The sequence below is a fragment of the Castor canadensis genome, chromosome X (assembly GCF_047511655.1).
Source record: "Castor canadensis chromosome X, mCasCan1.hap1v2, whole genome shotgun sequence".
Taxonomy (NCBI): domain Eukaryota; kingdom Metazoa; phylum Chordata; class Mammalia; order Rodentia; family Castoridae; genus Castor; species Castor canadensis.
In genome coordinates, this window is record NC_133405.1 from 14,437,905 (window position 1) to 14,452,213 (window position 14,309).

General features: G+C 42.0%; 1 protein-coding gene across 4 annotated transcripts in view; it reads left to right on the forward strand.

Moving 5' to 3' along the window:
* Window positions 1-1,145: 1,145 nt before the first annotated feature.
* Atp11c (ATPase phospholipid transporting 11C (ATP11C blood group)) overlaps window positions 1,146-14,309 on the forward strand; it is a 171,960-nt gene continuing 158,796 nt past the window's right edge. The window contains exons 1-2 of one of the 4 annotated variants that reach the window (XM_074063290.1): window positions 1,146-1,177; window positions 2,018-2,117. In XM_074063290.1, the coding sequence (XP_073919391.1) occupies window positions 2,091-2,117 (27 nt within the window). In that variant the 5' untranslated portion in view covers window positions 1,146-1,177; window positions 2,018-2,090. Of the gene's footprint in view, window positions 1,178-1,892; window positions 2,118-11,410; window positions 12,468-14,309 lie in introns of those variants that run through there. The other 3 variants (XM_074063288.1, XM_074063287.1, XM_074063286.1) reach the window with 3 other exon arrangements.

Sequence of the window (14,309 nt, forward strand, 5' to 3'; positions counted from 1 at the left end):
CTGAAAATCCTTTGGGGTTGTAGCTTTCAATCGGGCCGCTCCCGCCCTAATATCCTGGACACAGTCTGCCAGGACTATGTGTTCTTTTTCTTAGGTTGTCCAGCACTTCCCCACTGACCTCTTCCTACAGTCTGAACATTGCCCCCTGGGCTCTCCAAAGCCTTCGCAAGATCCAAGGCCCAGTTTAATCCACAGCAGCTCTGTTTATGGAGCTGGCTCAGTGAAAATTTTGAAGATTTTACTCGTTTTTAGGAAAACTTCCCAGACCCTTTTCAGAGGCATTGTTCATAACGTATCGTTTTCGCTTATTGGTATCCTCTAACCAGCTTCCTGGGGAGGTATTTTAAGAAATCACTGTGCTAGGGGCCTAGCACAGTGTCTGGAATACAGAAAACACACAGTAAGGTTTAAAAGGTTTGTGGACATGGACCTAAACCCCAGAGGGGAAAAGGAGGAGCACCTGCTCTCCGCAGTAAAGGGCTTTCACGACCTTAGAGGAGGCCCTTGATGTAGCTGAGTGTAACCCCAGCTGTAGACTGAATTCGGGGCTGCGGAAGACTCGAGCAAATGCTCTTGAATTTCCTGTACTAATTTCTTATTTTCTTTTATAGAAGAATCTGCAAGTTCTCCAACAGCCTCGCGCCCCGCCCCAGAGAGCAGTGCAACAGGGATATGTATATGTGTGTGTATGTGTAGGATGCCTAGGGCCATGGTAATCTAGACTCAGCTTTCACTTTTAATTTTTAAACTTTTGCAGATTCCAGTTCCAAGCGAGGGTATGAGGCTGTAGAGGATTTCTCGGAGCGCATATTTCGCGTTCTAGGAAAGGTTCGTAGCATTCGTGTCTTTGTCTAAGTTATCCTTTTCACATCTCCCACAACTAGGAATTTACCCGGTGCTCCTGACCTCCACACCCAGGCGGTGCGGAGAGCCGCGGTTCGGTCCAATGGTTTCAGCCGCTTCCTCCTTCAAGCCCTCTGAGCAAACCCGGAATGGGCATATGGGGGAGCTCCCAGCCCACAGTAGCAGACCGTGTGCGACCGTTGGACTACAACTCCCAGGCTGCTCCGGGAGCGCTGAGAAGGCGGGGGGGGGGGTGGTGGCAGGGAAATCCCGCCCCGCTGCGCAGCAGCAACGACACAAAGCCTGACTTTACAACCTCACAGAGAAAGTGGAAGTAAGAGGGTTTATGAGGGGGAGAAGGAATGAGAGAAGGGGTAGCCGCGTAGGTGGAGTGGAGAAGGGAACACTCTCACCTTTCTAGATGACAAGGGGCGGCTTTTATAACTAACCCACCCCCCCCTCCTCACCGGCGCTAGGGTCTCCTCAGTGCCCCGCCAGCCCCTACTGCTCTCTCAGAGCGCTGCTCCTCCCAGCCGGGAAGCCGGGAGTCCGGCTGTCTGGCGGGCTCGGGGCTGGCAGGCGGGCCGCGCCGAGGCTCCGCAGCCTGAGTGCGGGACGAAAGCGCGGGGCCGAGGAGGGGCTGCAAGTGAAGCGGCGAAGCGGACGAGTTAGGGCCGGGGTGAGGGAGGCAGTGGTTCCGGACAGAGACAGGGCAGTAGTGTCGGGTTGAGGCGAGGTGAGGTGCGGGCAGTCTGAGAGGACCCCCTGTGTCCCGAGTGGGGCGTCCGCGGAGGCCAGTGGGGAGGCGGGCGGGAGCATAGCGCCGGGAAGAGTGCAGACAGCGAGGTGCTGAGCTCGGCGCAGGCGGAGAGATAGGGGCACCCCCCTCCCCGCAGGAGGAGCCTAGGGCTCCTCCGCCATCGCTCCCCCGCGCGCGGGGTTCGCTTCTCCGCGGGCTGCGGTGGTGCTGGGGCCAGATAAGGGAGAGCGACGGGGCCGCCGCCCCCGGGACGGGCGGGCCGCGCGTGAGGCGGGGCTGCGACGGGGCCTGAGGCGCGAGGGCGCGGGCGGTTGGGGGACGGGGAACGCGGAGAGGCGAGGAGGGCAGGCGGCGGGCTGGTGGCCCGGCAGCGCGCCTAGGTTCCCGCTTTTGCGCCGCCGGCCCCCGCCGCAGTGTGTTTTGTGGACGGCACCTTCCCAAGACCGCCCGATAGAGCCCAGCTCTGCGCCCGGCAGCCTTCGACGCGATGTTCCGCCGGAGCCTTAACCGTTTTGTAAGTATAGTCGCTGCGGCTCCACGCGTACCGTGGCTGGCTCCTTCGCAGGGTCCGTCACAGCCAATTTCTGAGTGGGTCACGGGGAGACGCCCCCTCCCCCTGCCATTTTAACGGAAACACGCCATCCGGGCGGCCGGGGTGGGGGGCAGGCCGGGCTCCTGGAGTAGACCATCCCCACCCCCAGGACAATTTCGCCCGGGCTTTCCCGAACTGCCGACAACTCTGGCTCGGACTGGGGACCGCTCTCAAGTCGGGTAGTGGGGGACTCGCTGGAGGACCGCTCTGGCGACCTCTCAGTTTGCCAATTAGTCGAAGATGGCGTTTTATTATCAGGGAGGAAGCTTTCTTTTGTTTCCTCTGCCACGAGCACATGGAGGTAAACCCAGACCTGTCACTGTAGTCCAAAAGATGAGCCGGGTATCCTAGGAGCCGGCGGCTGGAGCACGATTCAGCTTTGCCTGGGCTCAGCCCGCTGGCAGAGCGGCTGCTGACCTGAGACCGTACAAACTTTGGGGACTCAGCCACCGAAACACTACTTTAGGGCGTTTGAAACGCGAGGGCCACAGCAGGGCGGGCTAGGGGAGGCGGAGACGCCGGGAGGCTGCGCGGGTGTTGTCTTGCCGGCGCTGCGGAGCGCGGGGCTGAAGCCTCCACGAGGACCGATTGTCCCAGCCATCGAACCCGCCGGAGAAAGCATGCCATGGCTAGGCTCCTCCGGCCACGTCTCCACCTCCCAAGCCTCCCGAAAAGGGAACTGCATTTCTGTGGGAGTTTGTGGAGGGAAAAGCGATTTCTGGCCACTGACATTTTTGAGTAGCCTTTTTACTCCTACAGGATGTGGAGCAAAGTAGGGGCCGTGTACTTCTCTGTGTGCTATTTGTAGTAACTTCCTTAATTTCCAGAGGAGATGTGGAGGGGGGAGGAAAGGGATAGGACTTTATTTCTGCCAACGATATGAAAGAAAGGGTTCATCTACAAATTTTGATTTTTCGGTAGTTAAGAAAAAAGATTGAGTGCTGAGCGCTTCCCCCTTTGCTCTTACTACACGTTTGAAAACTTGTCGATTTCGTTCTTTTCATGTAATCATTCCCAATCAAACCATTGCTAATAGATTTTTCGTAGGTCACATGAATTTGCTCTCAGTTTTTCTGTATTTGAAACTTTCACAAATGTACCCTAGCTGAAAGTAATACTTGTACATTCCCTTTTAGGCTATCATCATCACAGTAGGACTATGTTAGTGTTTTTCTAATGTTTTCTTCACCCAGAAACATGCAGTATGAAGTTGGGGCACATGATTACCTGTGGCACAGAGCAGTAGAGGTTGGACATGCCAAGGATTTTGAAATCCATACGAAATGGCTTGTACTGGATGCTCTGTTAAAGCAAGGGACTAAAATTTGGTTTTCACATTTAGCCTGAGACTGTAAGGGAGGATTGTACTTCATAGTTCTGTTTCACATAGGTTCTTGTGATCTTGAAGTGTGCTTTCAGGGTTACAAAAAGGAAAGGTGACAAGAAATCTAGTTGTAACATTTAGAAAAAGGATAATCTTTCCACATGGCACTCTCATATTGTAAAACAACTGGCCTCTAGCTTGTATTGAACTCATTAGCTTAAATTGAGATGTTGAAATCTCCTTTTTGCAAAGGACTTGAACATTTGGAACTAAACGACCCAAGTGTTGTTCTAAAATCCCCTTTTCTTTTGCTAAGAGTGATTTGCATTACATTAAGGTCTAGTAATTAAGCAGTGCTGGCCCATGAAGCTGGGGTATGCAGTAGAATTTGCAGCAGTTGTTTGAGATGCCAGCCTGCAGGTTTGAGGCTAGTACTTTGCATCCCCGAGCAAGATCTCTGCATATAATGACTTTTGCTCATACTGGAAGGTGCTTTGACCTCACTGTTTCACCTGAGATGTCCAACTGCTCACATTTTCCTGCACAACCATGACTATGGTAAGTCCTGGGAATTTGTGCCAGTGCAGTAAGCTGGAAGATTCTTAGTTTTGTCTGAGCCCTAGTCCTAGGGCAAGGAAACTGCAAACCTTTGGACAGAATGTACTATCAAATTCTCGTTGCTAAAAGCATGGCTTTAAAATTTTGGGGGGTCAAATTTTAGATCCCTTAGATCACTAAACTACATGTTCTCATCTTTTGCCTGGCACTTATTCTTTGAGGGGCACTCCTATTTAAATCACTAGAAGGCTAAAATTAAAGATTTAGGTGGGACTTAGAGACTTGCACAGCAAAGTAGATGTAGGCCAAGTTGTATGCTGTCCTCTTGATTGCTTTTAATAGCTTAAGAGATAGGGCTATGAATTCCTTGCCAAATCAGCTGTGTTGTTTGGGTAGATTTATATGTTTCTGAAATTGACTTTGGATGTTAAATAAATTACAGTAGTATTGATTGTAGTTGTTGGTCTTTGAAAACTAGTGGACTGAATGTTACATGAGGGGTTTTTTTCTATTTTAAACCTGATGTGGGCAGAATCTCTTCATCTTTTATAGCTCAGTTGTATTTGCCGAGTCATTTTTTTAAAATGCCATTTATTTCCCCAGGTTCTCCATTTTCAACCTAAAAGAAATGGTAATTAATTTTAATTTCTAAAGGCATGGCCTTGACATCTTTGCCATTAATAATTATGGTCCTTTTTGACAAAGTATTACTCTGATTTTGACAGGGGTGTGTGTGTGTGTTTTCCCTTTTGGAGACAGGGTGTTGCCCTGTAGCTCAGGCTGGTCTTGGATCTTTGGATCCTCCTGCCTCAGCCTCCCTAGTGCTAGAATTACAGGCATGGATACTCATGCCCAGCTTTTTGGACAGTTTTGAGATAGAAAAAGATGTGGATTTGGTGTACAGTATTTCAGGATTTAGGCATGTAGGTGATATCTTCAAAGATGTAAGAGTGGGTTCTTTGTGAGTGCAGTAAAAGCACTGCCTGTTCCCAGTCAACATCTTCATAAACAGTAAATGATAGCTTTGTCTATACAATTTATTTCCTTCAAAGATATATTTAATTGGAAGTTTGGACTAGTTGAGACTTAAAGGCCATGGACTTCTATGTTATCCTGTCTTTTACTCCTAATAAAATTCCTAGTGATTGTAGAAGTTTTATAAGCCTATATAAAATTTTATAATCTTAGGTTTAAAGATTTATTTACAGTCTAACAGAAATTTCCCCCTCTTTTTGTCTTAGTAAATTATTTCATGATAAGTATTCAAATAAGACATTTCTTAATATCATGTGAGGACTTGGTCAAGTGAATGGTGTTGATTTAGCTTGTCAGAGAGTGACACTTGACACTGAATTTGTAGATTAATGATGAATGTTTATGGTATAAATTTCTAGGTCATTGATAATGAAAGTTTATTGTGAGTGTGAAAAACTGGAGTAAATTTATATTTCTGATTCAAGAAGCTGTGAAATTGCTTTGGTTCCATAAAGCATGTAGCACATAGTAATAATACTATGAGGAAAATATCAAACAGACTGGAAGGAAATTAGATTGTGTAAGGAAGAATGAGAATTAAAAATAAAGACTAAAACTGCAAATAGAATTAGTGAAATAGGTAACTAATTTATTACTTTGAGTCCAAGACCACTCTAATGAAACAATATATGGAAACAGTTAACAAAATAATTCAAGTAATTGCTTTTTTCCCCCCAGGAGTAAGAAGGTTTTTGGTTTCTTTGTTAAATCATCAGGGTAATTAAGCATTTTTTTTTCTGTTTGACTTCCTTAATAAACTTCCCTAACAATGCTGAGTGTGGAAAATGTTGATTTTTATTTTGTTATATTTAGAAGTATATCTGCATATATGTATTGCATTGTTTTTGCATTTATACCATTCTTACAAAGGTCTGTACTTCTTGGTTCCTACCAGGTAGTTCAGACACTTTGTAGGTTTAACAATTGAACTTGACCCTACCTAAAAGTAATCTTTTTTTTTTTTAAATCACATTGCATTTATAATTACCTTTTACCTGGCAGGACTCCCTAGACTAGGGTTTCTCAAGTGGGAGAGAATTAAGACCTAATGCTCTAGGGCATTACACTGTATTCAATAAATTAACTTCTTTCCTACATGGCTGGTGGAAGAACCTGGCTTGAGAAAGGCTGACCTAGGCTGAAAGCAGCCGGGGGGCAGAACAGTTCACTGTATATCCTTAGCTTCTAGCACAGTACCTTGTGCCTAGTAGGTGCTTAACATTTTTTGGATAGCTTTTAAATGTTTCACACAGATGATAACGTTTGCTTATGGAGAGTGACTTTATAGTAAATCTTTCCTTATCCAGAGTGATTAACAAATGAGGAGTTATAGTTAATTGGGCTATTCATATACTAATTATCAGTTGTGTAAGAATTATAATAAATACATCTGATGCTGATACTATACTGACCATAGTATAATCTTAGATGGTTCAGACATTTTGTGGTTTTTGAGAGCATTATTTCACTGAACAAATATTCATGAAGCATATGGTCAATAAGACAGACAAGATTCCTATGTTAAGGAGCTTTAATTATCATTGCGTTCACTATTATAATAAATTTGTGATACATCACAAAATTTTGATCTTTATAAATTGGTTATTATATACTTGTCATTTGTCTTTCTGTCAAAAACAAACTGTACAATCGCAGTTGTTTTCTGGTTGTTTGGATGTCAGATAAAAAATAGTTTGATGTGACACCTTTGATATGTATACATGGCAAATTGCTCTTTTGCAAAGAGATGCTAAACTGATCTTTTGCAAGGTGGGAAACCTATTTTGGAATGAGCCAGAGCCATTACAACTTGAAATAAATCTTTACACAAATGAAAACAGGTTTTATCCTCCCCCCCATCTGCGTTTTACTAATTAAGCAAAATAAATGTGCAAATGTTTCCTTATGCCTTCAGTAAGGGCTTCCTGTTTGTTGCTTTTGTTTATCAGTATTGTTAATAATTCAGCCTTTTAATGAGTATTGTCCAGTGCTTATATATCAGATAATTTCCAATATTTCTAATGAACTTTTAGCACAAGTGAGATTTGGGCAGGTGAAGCTGGCCATTTTCATATTGATGCGGCTGTCCAAATGAGATTATTTTCTTACCCAAGCTGCGAGTGTACTACCCTCTGGGTAATGTGGCCAGTGGCCTCTGAAAAAGCCTCAACTAACCTCTCTGTGTCTGCATGATGTGCAAAGAACTAGCCTGTTGTGTGAATTCAAGTACTGGTTTACTGAGTGATGTAAAAAATCATCAAGACTGACTGCTTGTCTAGCATGGTTGATCAGTTCTATCAGAGAGAGTAAACAAACACAGGAAACAAAATAAAAATACAATTTTTTTCTTCAGGGTGATAGAGTTTCTTGTGTATCTGTAGTAATTTAGTAGAGACTTTTTTCCTTTCCTTTTTTTTAATTGCTGGAGATTGAACTCAGGGCCTTGGTGATGGTAGTCTAGCACTCTCTGTAGTACTGTATACAGATTATCCTCTTATATATAGAATCCTTTAGAGTGGGGGAATTTTTCTGGTTCATTATAGTCGAGGTTCTAGGTGTCCACAAGCAAATTGCTCTCAAGAGTATTTCTGTTTACTTAACATTTACCTTCTTGGCCTGGTGTAAGTGAAGATCAGTGGTGATCATAAAACAAACATATTAGTATAGCTGCAGCATATGGGTATGGGATGCCCTATACCAACACATTGGCAGTCAGTCCCTCAATTACTGCATTGTATGGATGGATTGCTGGTTTGGCTGACTTCTTGATTATAAGAGGATGTGGTTTAAGATGGTGTTCGACTAGAGATATCCAGATTTAGGATGTTAATCTGTATTAGTGAAGTTCAGACTGTCATTATTTCTTGCACCATATTAGAATATGGGAGAATTGGTGAGACCTACCCTGTTCAAGCAGATATCATTTGCTTTTTAGGCTCCATTATATATTGTATTAAAGTATTAACACAGCAAGGTTTTCCTAGTCCCTTCCTCTTTTTACAAGATTTTCTTGGAAGAATCAGAACCAGTGTTCTTGATTTTACAGCTAGCACTGTATCAGGTAAACAGAAGATGTTCAGTAAGTACTTGCTGAATTGTTTTGAACAGAATTGACAACTCAGGCTAAGTCAGTACAGGTGAAAAATGACAAGTGAAAGGTTACAAAGCAAAGTTTGCAAAGGGAAAAGGTGCATGGAGCAAAGGCTGGAGGTAACCATGCACAAGCTTCCAGTAATCTTCTCTCACTGAAGTCACACAGTGTGTGCTTAATTCTATCCATGAATAATGACAACTTGTGTAAAATGTCATCTACAAGGAAACTTGATAAGTTTACTCAATGCCTAGGATTTTTATTGGGATCTGGGCAACCTACATGCGGTATGTACCAAAATTTTATACTTGCAGAAGAAAAGCAGATATTGAGCATAAATATTGTTTGTACAAACAGTTCAGGCACAGCATACTATTAATCAGTTCAGGTGATAAGAACTGTCTTGAAATCTGAGTTGCCAGACACCAGCTAAGGACTAGATCTTATAAGTGGGTTTTTTTAAGAATAGCAATCTCAGGCCTGCTTTGTTAACTCCTTACATACTATTCCTGTATGTAAGGAGTTAACCAAGTATTGATGCTAAAGGAGTTAATACCAAGTATTGGTATTAAAGGGAAATGACTTGCCCAACATCAAGCTAATCAGCAGCAGAGTTGTTATTTCTGCCAATCTTCACCATGCTTCTAAATTTTGGTCATTTCTTTCGTACTGTTGACAGCATTCATTATTTGTCATTTGCAGCAGAAGAGCAACCTGCCTGTGGTAAATTGATGCACCCAGTGGGGGAGCCAGGAAGTATTGATGTTTCTGCCAGTTTAGCGTCAACACTTGCTGGTTTCCTCTCTGGAGCATCACCAAGTTCGTGGATTTCCATTTTTCTTGTCTTCTGGGCTTTTGTTACTGCCTCATTCCTTCCTTTTGCCATACATCTGTCCATATTCCTAACACTCATTTGCACTATCACTATATCCCATTCTATACATGCTAGCTTTCCATAGGCAAGCCAATATAAAGTTCTTTGAGGTAACGGTTCCACATATTGGGCAAACTGAAGAGTATTTTCTTTAAAGAAGTCTATATGTGAAAAAAAAAAAGGAAATTCTTGGGTTAATAAATGAATTTTATAGTTATATTTACAGGTACTGTTTTATTCCAGAATTGTTTTTTGAGTTTTGTCATCATGGAGAACCCAAGGAATATCTCTAGTTATTCTCAACTTTCAGCCTATTTTACTGTTATAAAGGAATATAATTCTTTTATGATTTGGGCAAAGAATAAATAAGGAAACCACACTGGAAGATGCAGCAGTCTGACAGATTGACAAGGAGCAGAAGCCAGGAGAGAACTGTCACGAGTAACTGAGTAGAGCAGATTATATACTACACCTGTTGTGTAAGCAGTGGGGATGTCCTCTAACCTTCACAATTAGTGTAGTTTGCAGTAATATGGATTAAGGGATCTATAGTATAGTACATAATTTGCTTCAACTCCTTTTTTCTTTCTTTTGCACTGTTATGTCTGGCCTAGGTTTGTTTTCTGAAAACAAGAATCACAAGCTTTCTTTGAATAGTCACGACCTATTTGGGTGCTATAGTTTGTAGTTTTGTAGAAGAAACAGAAGACATACACACAGGACCAATTCCCACACAAGGGCGGTAGGTCACCATTGCATCCTTCTGAGGAGTACACTACTAAGTGCGGTAGGCATTTAGGAAGAGGCACTGACTCGTGCTCTGAGTGCAGTGGTTGAGGAGGGCTTTATAGAGGAGGTAGCTTGTGAACTAGGCCTTTGAAGACCTAAAGTACTGAGGGTCATGTCAATTTAGGGAGGAGAACCTTACTACAAGAGGAGGCAATTACCTAAACACTGGTGTAGGGTTATTGTTTATGACACTTAGAACAGTTCTCAAGGCATGGTCAGGTTTTGGTGAGGGTCCTCTTCTGGGTTGTAGATGGCCTGCTTCTTGTATCACAGGGCAGAAAGGGGTTCCTGAGAGAGTTTTCTGTGTTTTTTATTTTACTATTTTTGGCAGTGCTGAAGTTTGAACTCACGGCCTTGTGTTTGCTAGGCAAGCACTTGAGCCATGCCTCCAGCCTTCTCTGTGATCTTTATAAAGGGTACTAATCCCATCCATGAGAGCTCTGCCCATATTACATAGTCACTTCCCAAAAGTCCCATCTCCTAATATCACATTGTGGGGTTAAGATTTCAACATATAAATGGGCGGGCAGCGGGGGGCGCAAACACTTAGTGTGTTAAACAACAGAAAAAAACTACAGGCTTGCTTTTCGTTGCTTTATGTTCATTGTAGTAGAATTTAGAGTTTAGAAAATGGGGCACTAAAAATGGACATCAGGTAGTTTTAGGTCTCCACAACAGTAGCTATACAAATTTTCCCATAAAAGTTTTTTTTTCTTAAACCCTCGACTCCAGTGTCCTTAAGCTTCTGAGGAACAATAAGGTGGGAACAGGTGTGAAATAAGCATTTGGGTAATAAATCATGATACTACTTCATGCAGTATGACTGGTTACTTTAGTTGCCCTGCTTAAGTAAGTGATAGGTACACGCTTCTGGAAACTTTCACTACATAGGCATAGGGAGGTAATTTATTATCTTGAGTACTGGTCATTTATTTTAAAAGCTAGGGATTAGGCTTTTGTTCAGGAGCATATTGTTTAACATTTCTGTTTCACTCACTAGATAACATGGCTCTTAATAGGTATTCAGAACTGAAGACATCATTATGATTTACCAGAGCATGAATTGCATCTTATTCCCTTTAATGCATCAGTGTACCCAGCTGATGCCACTTCATCATCAGAACTGCTACTGTAGTTCAAAGTCATCAGTACCTCTCATCTTTTTCCTCCATTCTTCCACCTTTCAATAATGGCATCATTTCCTGTCTAGTACTGCAGGCTAGAAACCTAGCAGTCATCTTTTAATACTCATTTTTCCTTTCATCCCCTACATGTAATCTGTCAGCAAGTTCAGTAGTTTCCATATCAAAAAGTACTCTCGAATCTATCAGTTTCTCTTCATACCCACGTCCAAGTCTAAGCTACAGCTGTGGTGATCTCATCCATTCTTGAACTCTTCAGGTTGTTCTCCACACAGCACAAGAGGGATCGTTCACAAATGCGTATCTGAAGGCCTTCAGTGACTCTACACTGCTCTCTGAGTAAAGATCTTGCTGGTATCCCTTTCAATGCTTCATTTTTTTCACTTTTAAAATTAAAATAATCATATAGCAAATTTTACCATTTTAAAGTTTACACTTATTGGTTTTTAGTATATTTACTATGTTGATCAACCTTCACAACTATCTAATTATCCATCACATTTCCACCATCTCAAAAAGAAACCCTGTTAGTCTCAATCCTCTCCCCACCTCCACCCCGACAACCACTAATCTACTTTCTTTTCTATGGATTTGCTGATTCTGCATATTTCACAATTTGGTGTGGTGGTGTACGCCTGTAATCCTAGCACTATGGAGGTGGAGGCAGGTGGATCAGAGTTTGAGGTCAGCCTGGGCTACATAATGAAACCTTATATCAAAAAGTTATACTCTGGGCATGGTGGCACATGCTCATAATCCTGCACTGGAGAGGCAAAAGCAGGAGGATTGGGAGTTTGTGCCAGCCTGGATTACATAGGGAGACCTGCTCAAAAAATAAATGTCTTGCAATATGTGCTCCTATGTGACTACTTTCATTAAACATATTTTTTAAGATTCATCCCTGAAGTAGTATGTATCAGTACTTCATTTTTTCTGCGACTGAATAATATTCCATTTTATAGGTATACTACATTTTACTTATCTGTTCATTAGCTAATAAACATTTAGGCTGTTTGCACATGGCTTTTGTGAGTAATGCTGCTTTGAAAGTCTTTGAACATATTTTTGTGTGAATGTGTGTTTTAATTTCTCATGCGTATTGAGAGCAGTTTCACTTTTGCTGGGTCATACTGTAGTTCTGTGCTTAACTCTTTAAGAAACTGTTAAACCACTTTCTTAATTTTTATTTTTAATTGAAATAAAAAGCATAATATAAATTTTACCATGTAATCTTTTTTTTAAAAAGCATGGAGTTGAATAGTGCCAAGTATATTCACATTGTATGCAACAGATCTGCTATACCCATTAAACAATTTGCCATTTGCGCTTCCTCCTAGCTCCTGGAAACCACCATGCATTATTTGTCCTGTGAATGAATGAATGCCTTATTTCAATTAGCATAATGTTCTCCAGGTTCATCCATGTTACAGCATATAACAGGATTTCCTTTCCTTTTAAGGTAAAATAATATTCCATTGTATGTACATACCAAATTTTGTTTATCCATTTATCTTTGGATGTACATTTGGGTTACTTCCACGTCTCTGATATTGTCAGTAATGCTGCTGTGAACATGGCTGTGCAGGTAGTTCTTTAAGATCCTGCTTTTAATTGAGTAGTTTTAATGTTATTTTTGTGAGTTTATTGTAGTTTTAATGGGGATTAGATACTCAGAAATGATAGTATTGTCTCATTTAAGCCCTTATTATATGAAACTGGATATTATCTTAGTTTGTATGGAACAAAATTTGAAATGAGTTTTTTTTTGTGGTGCTGGGGATTGAACCCAGAGTCTTGTGCATGCTAGTCAAGTGCTCTACTATTGAGTTACAGCCCCAGCCCTCAAATTAGTGTTCTTTCTTATCTTTTCCATTTTATCTTCACTGTAGGCAGTTGTCTTCTGTTAGGATACCTTGTGTGCAGAAATAATTATTTCAGAGCCTTGAATTTCTGATCCATGGTTTCATTGATATGTTGCAGGTTTTAGTTATAAGTTGTCTTTGCCTTGTTATGATTATTATAACAGCAAAACTAGGCTAGTACCAGGAACTGTTAGATATGCTTTATACGCATTAGTTCATTATGCACATTTGTTTATTTTTGGTATTAGCCACGATTCTTCAGAGAAATAGAGAAATAGATTCTTCAGAGAATAAAGCTTTCTGTATATGTGTACATATACAGAAAGATGTATTATAAGGAATCAGTTCACAGAATTATGCAGGTTAGTAAGACCCCAAATCTGTAGTTAGTAAGGTAGAGACCCACGAGAGCCAAAGTGTGCTGGTCTGAAGGCTGGTAAGTTCAAGGCCCAGTTTAATTCTAAAGGCAGGAAAATAGAAAGTTCTATCTTAAAGACCATCAGTTGGGGGGTGGGAGGGGTTCTCCTTTATTCTAGGGAAGGTCTTTTTGGGCCTTCCACTGATTAAATGAGGCCCATCCACACTTAGGGAGTGCAGTCTGCTTTGCTAAGTATACTGATTCAAATGTTAATCTCATCCACAAATACCCTCATAGACAATCCAGAATAATTCTTGGCCAAATATCTGGGCATCTCATGGCCCAATCAAATTGATAAATGAAATTAACTATCACACTTACGTCCCAGGATCATATTTAGATGAACATATTTAAAGTATCTACAGACCAGGAATGGAAAACCCTACCATTAATAAGTATAGTTTGCTAATCTCTTCATCTGTAAAATTAAGGACTTGGGTTGCTAGCTAGTTTGTGAGGCTCAGTGAGTCCTAGAACTGGTAAAGGACCTTAGAGACCATTTAGTAGTTCAACTTCGTCATTTCAGCTGAGGAAGTGGAGAGAGGGAGGGTAAATGGCTTGCCCAAGATTAGTTAATGGGAGTTGAGCAATAGAGAATCAGAAATGAAATTTTAGATTCAGCTCTTTTACTTGTGTCTTCAGTTTCCACAATCTGCAAATTGCAGGGGCTCCTGGGAGATGAATATCTAAGTTCTTTCCTAGCTTTTTTCCCCCTCCTCTTCCCTTTCCCTTTTTCCTCCCTGCCTTCTTTTCCTTCCTTTCCCTCCCTCCCTTTCTCTACCCATTCTTCCCTCCTTTCCTTTTGTTTTCTTCCTTCTCTTTCCTCCTTCCCTCCTTTCCCCCCTTCCATTTTTGTTTTTGAGACAGGGTCTTCCAGTGCAGCACAGGCTCTCCATGAACTCGTGATTCTTCTGCTTAAGCATTCTGAGTTCTGAGATTACAGGCGTGCACCAACATGCCTGGTTCTTTTCAACTTTTATTTACTGTGTATTTAGAATGCAAGGTCTAGGAGTGGATTTTG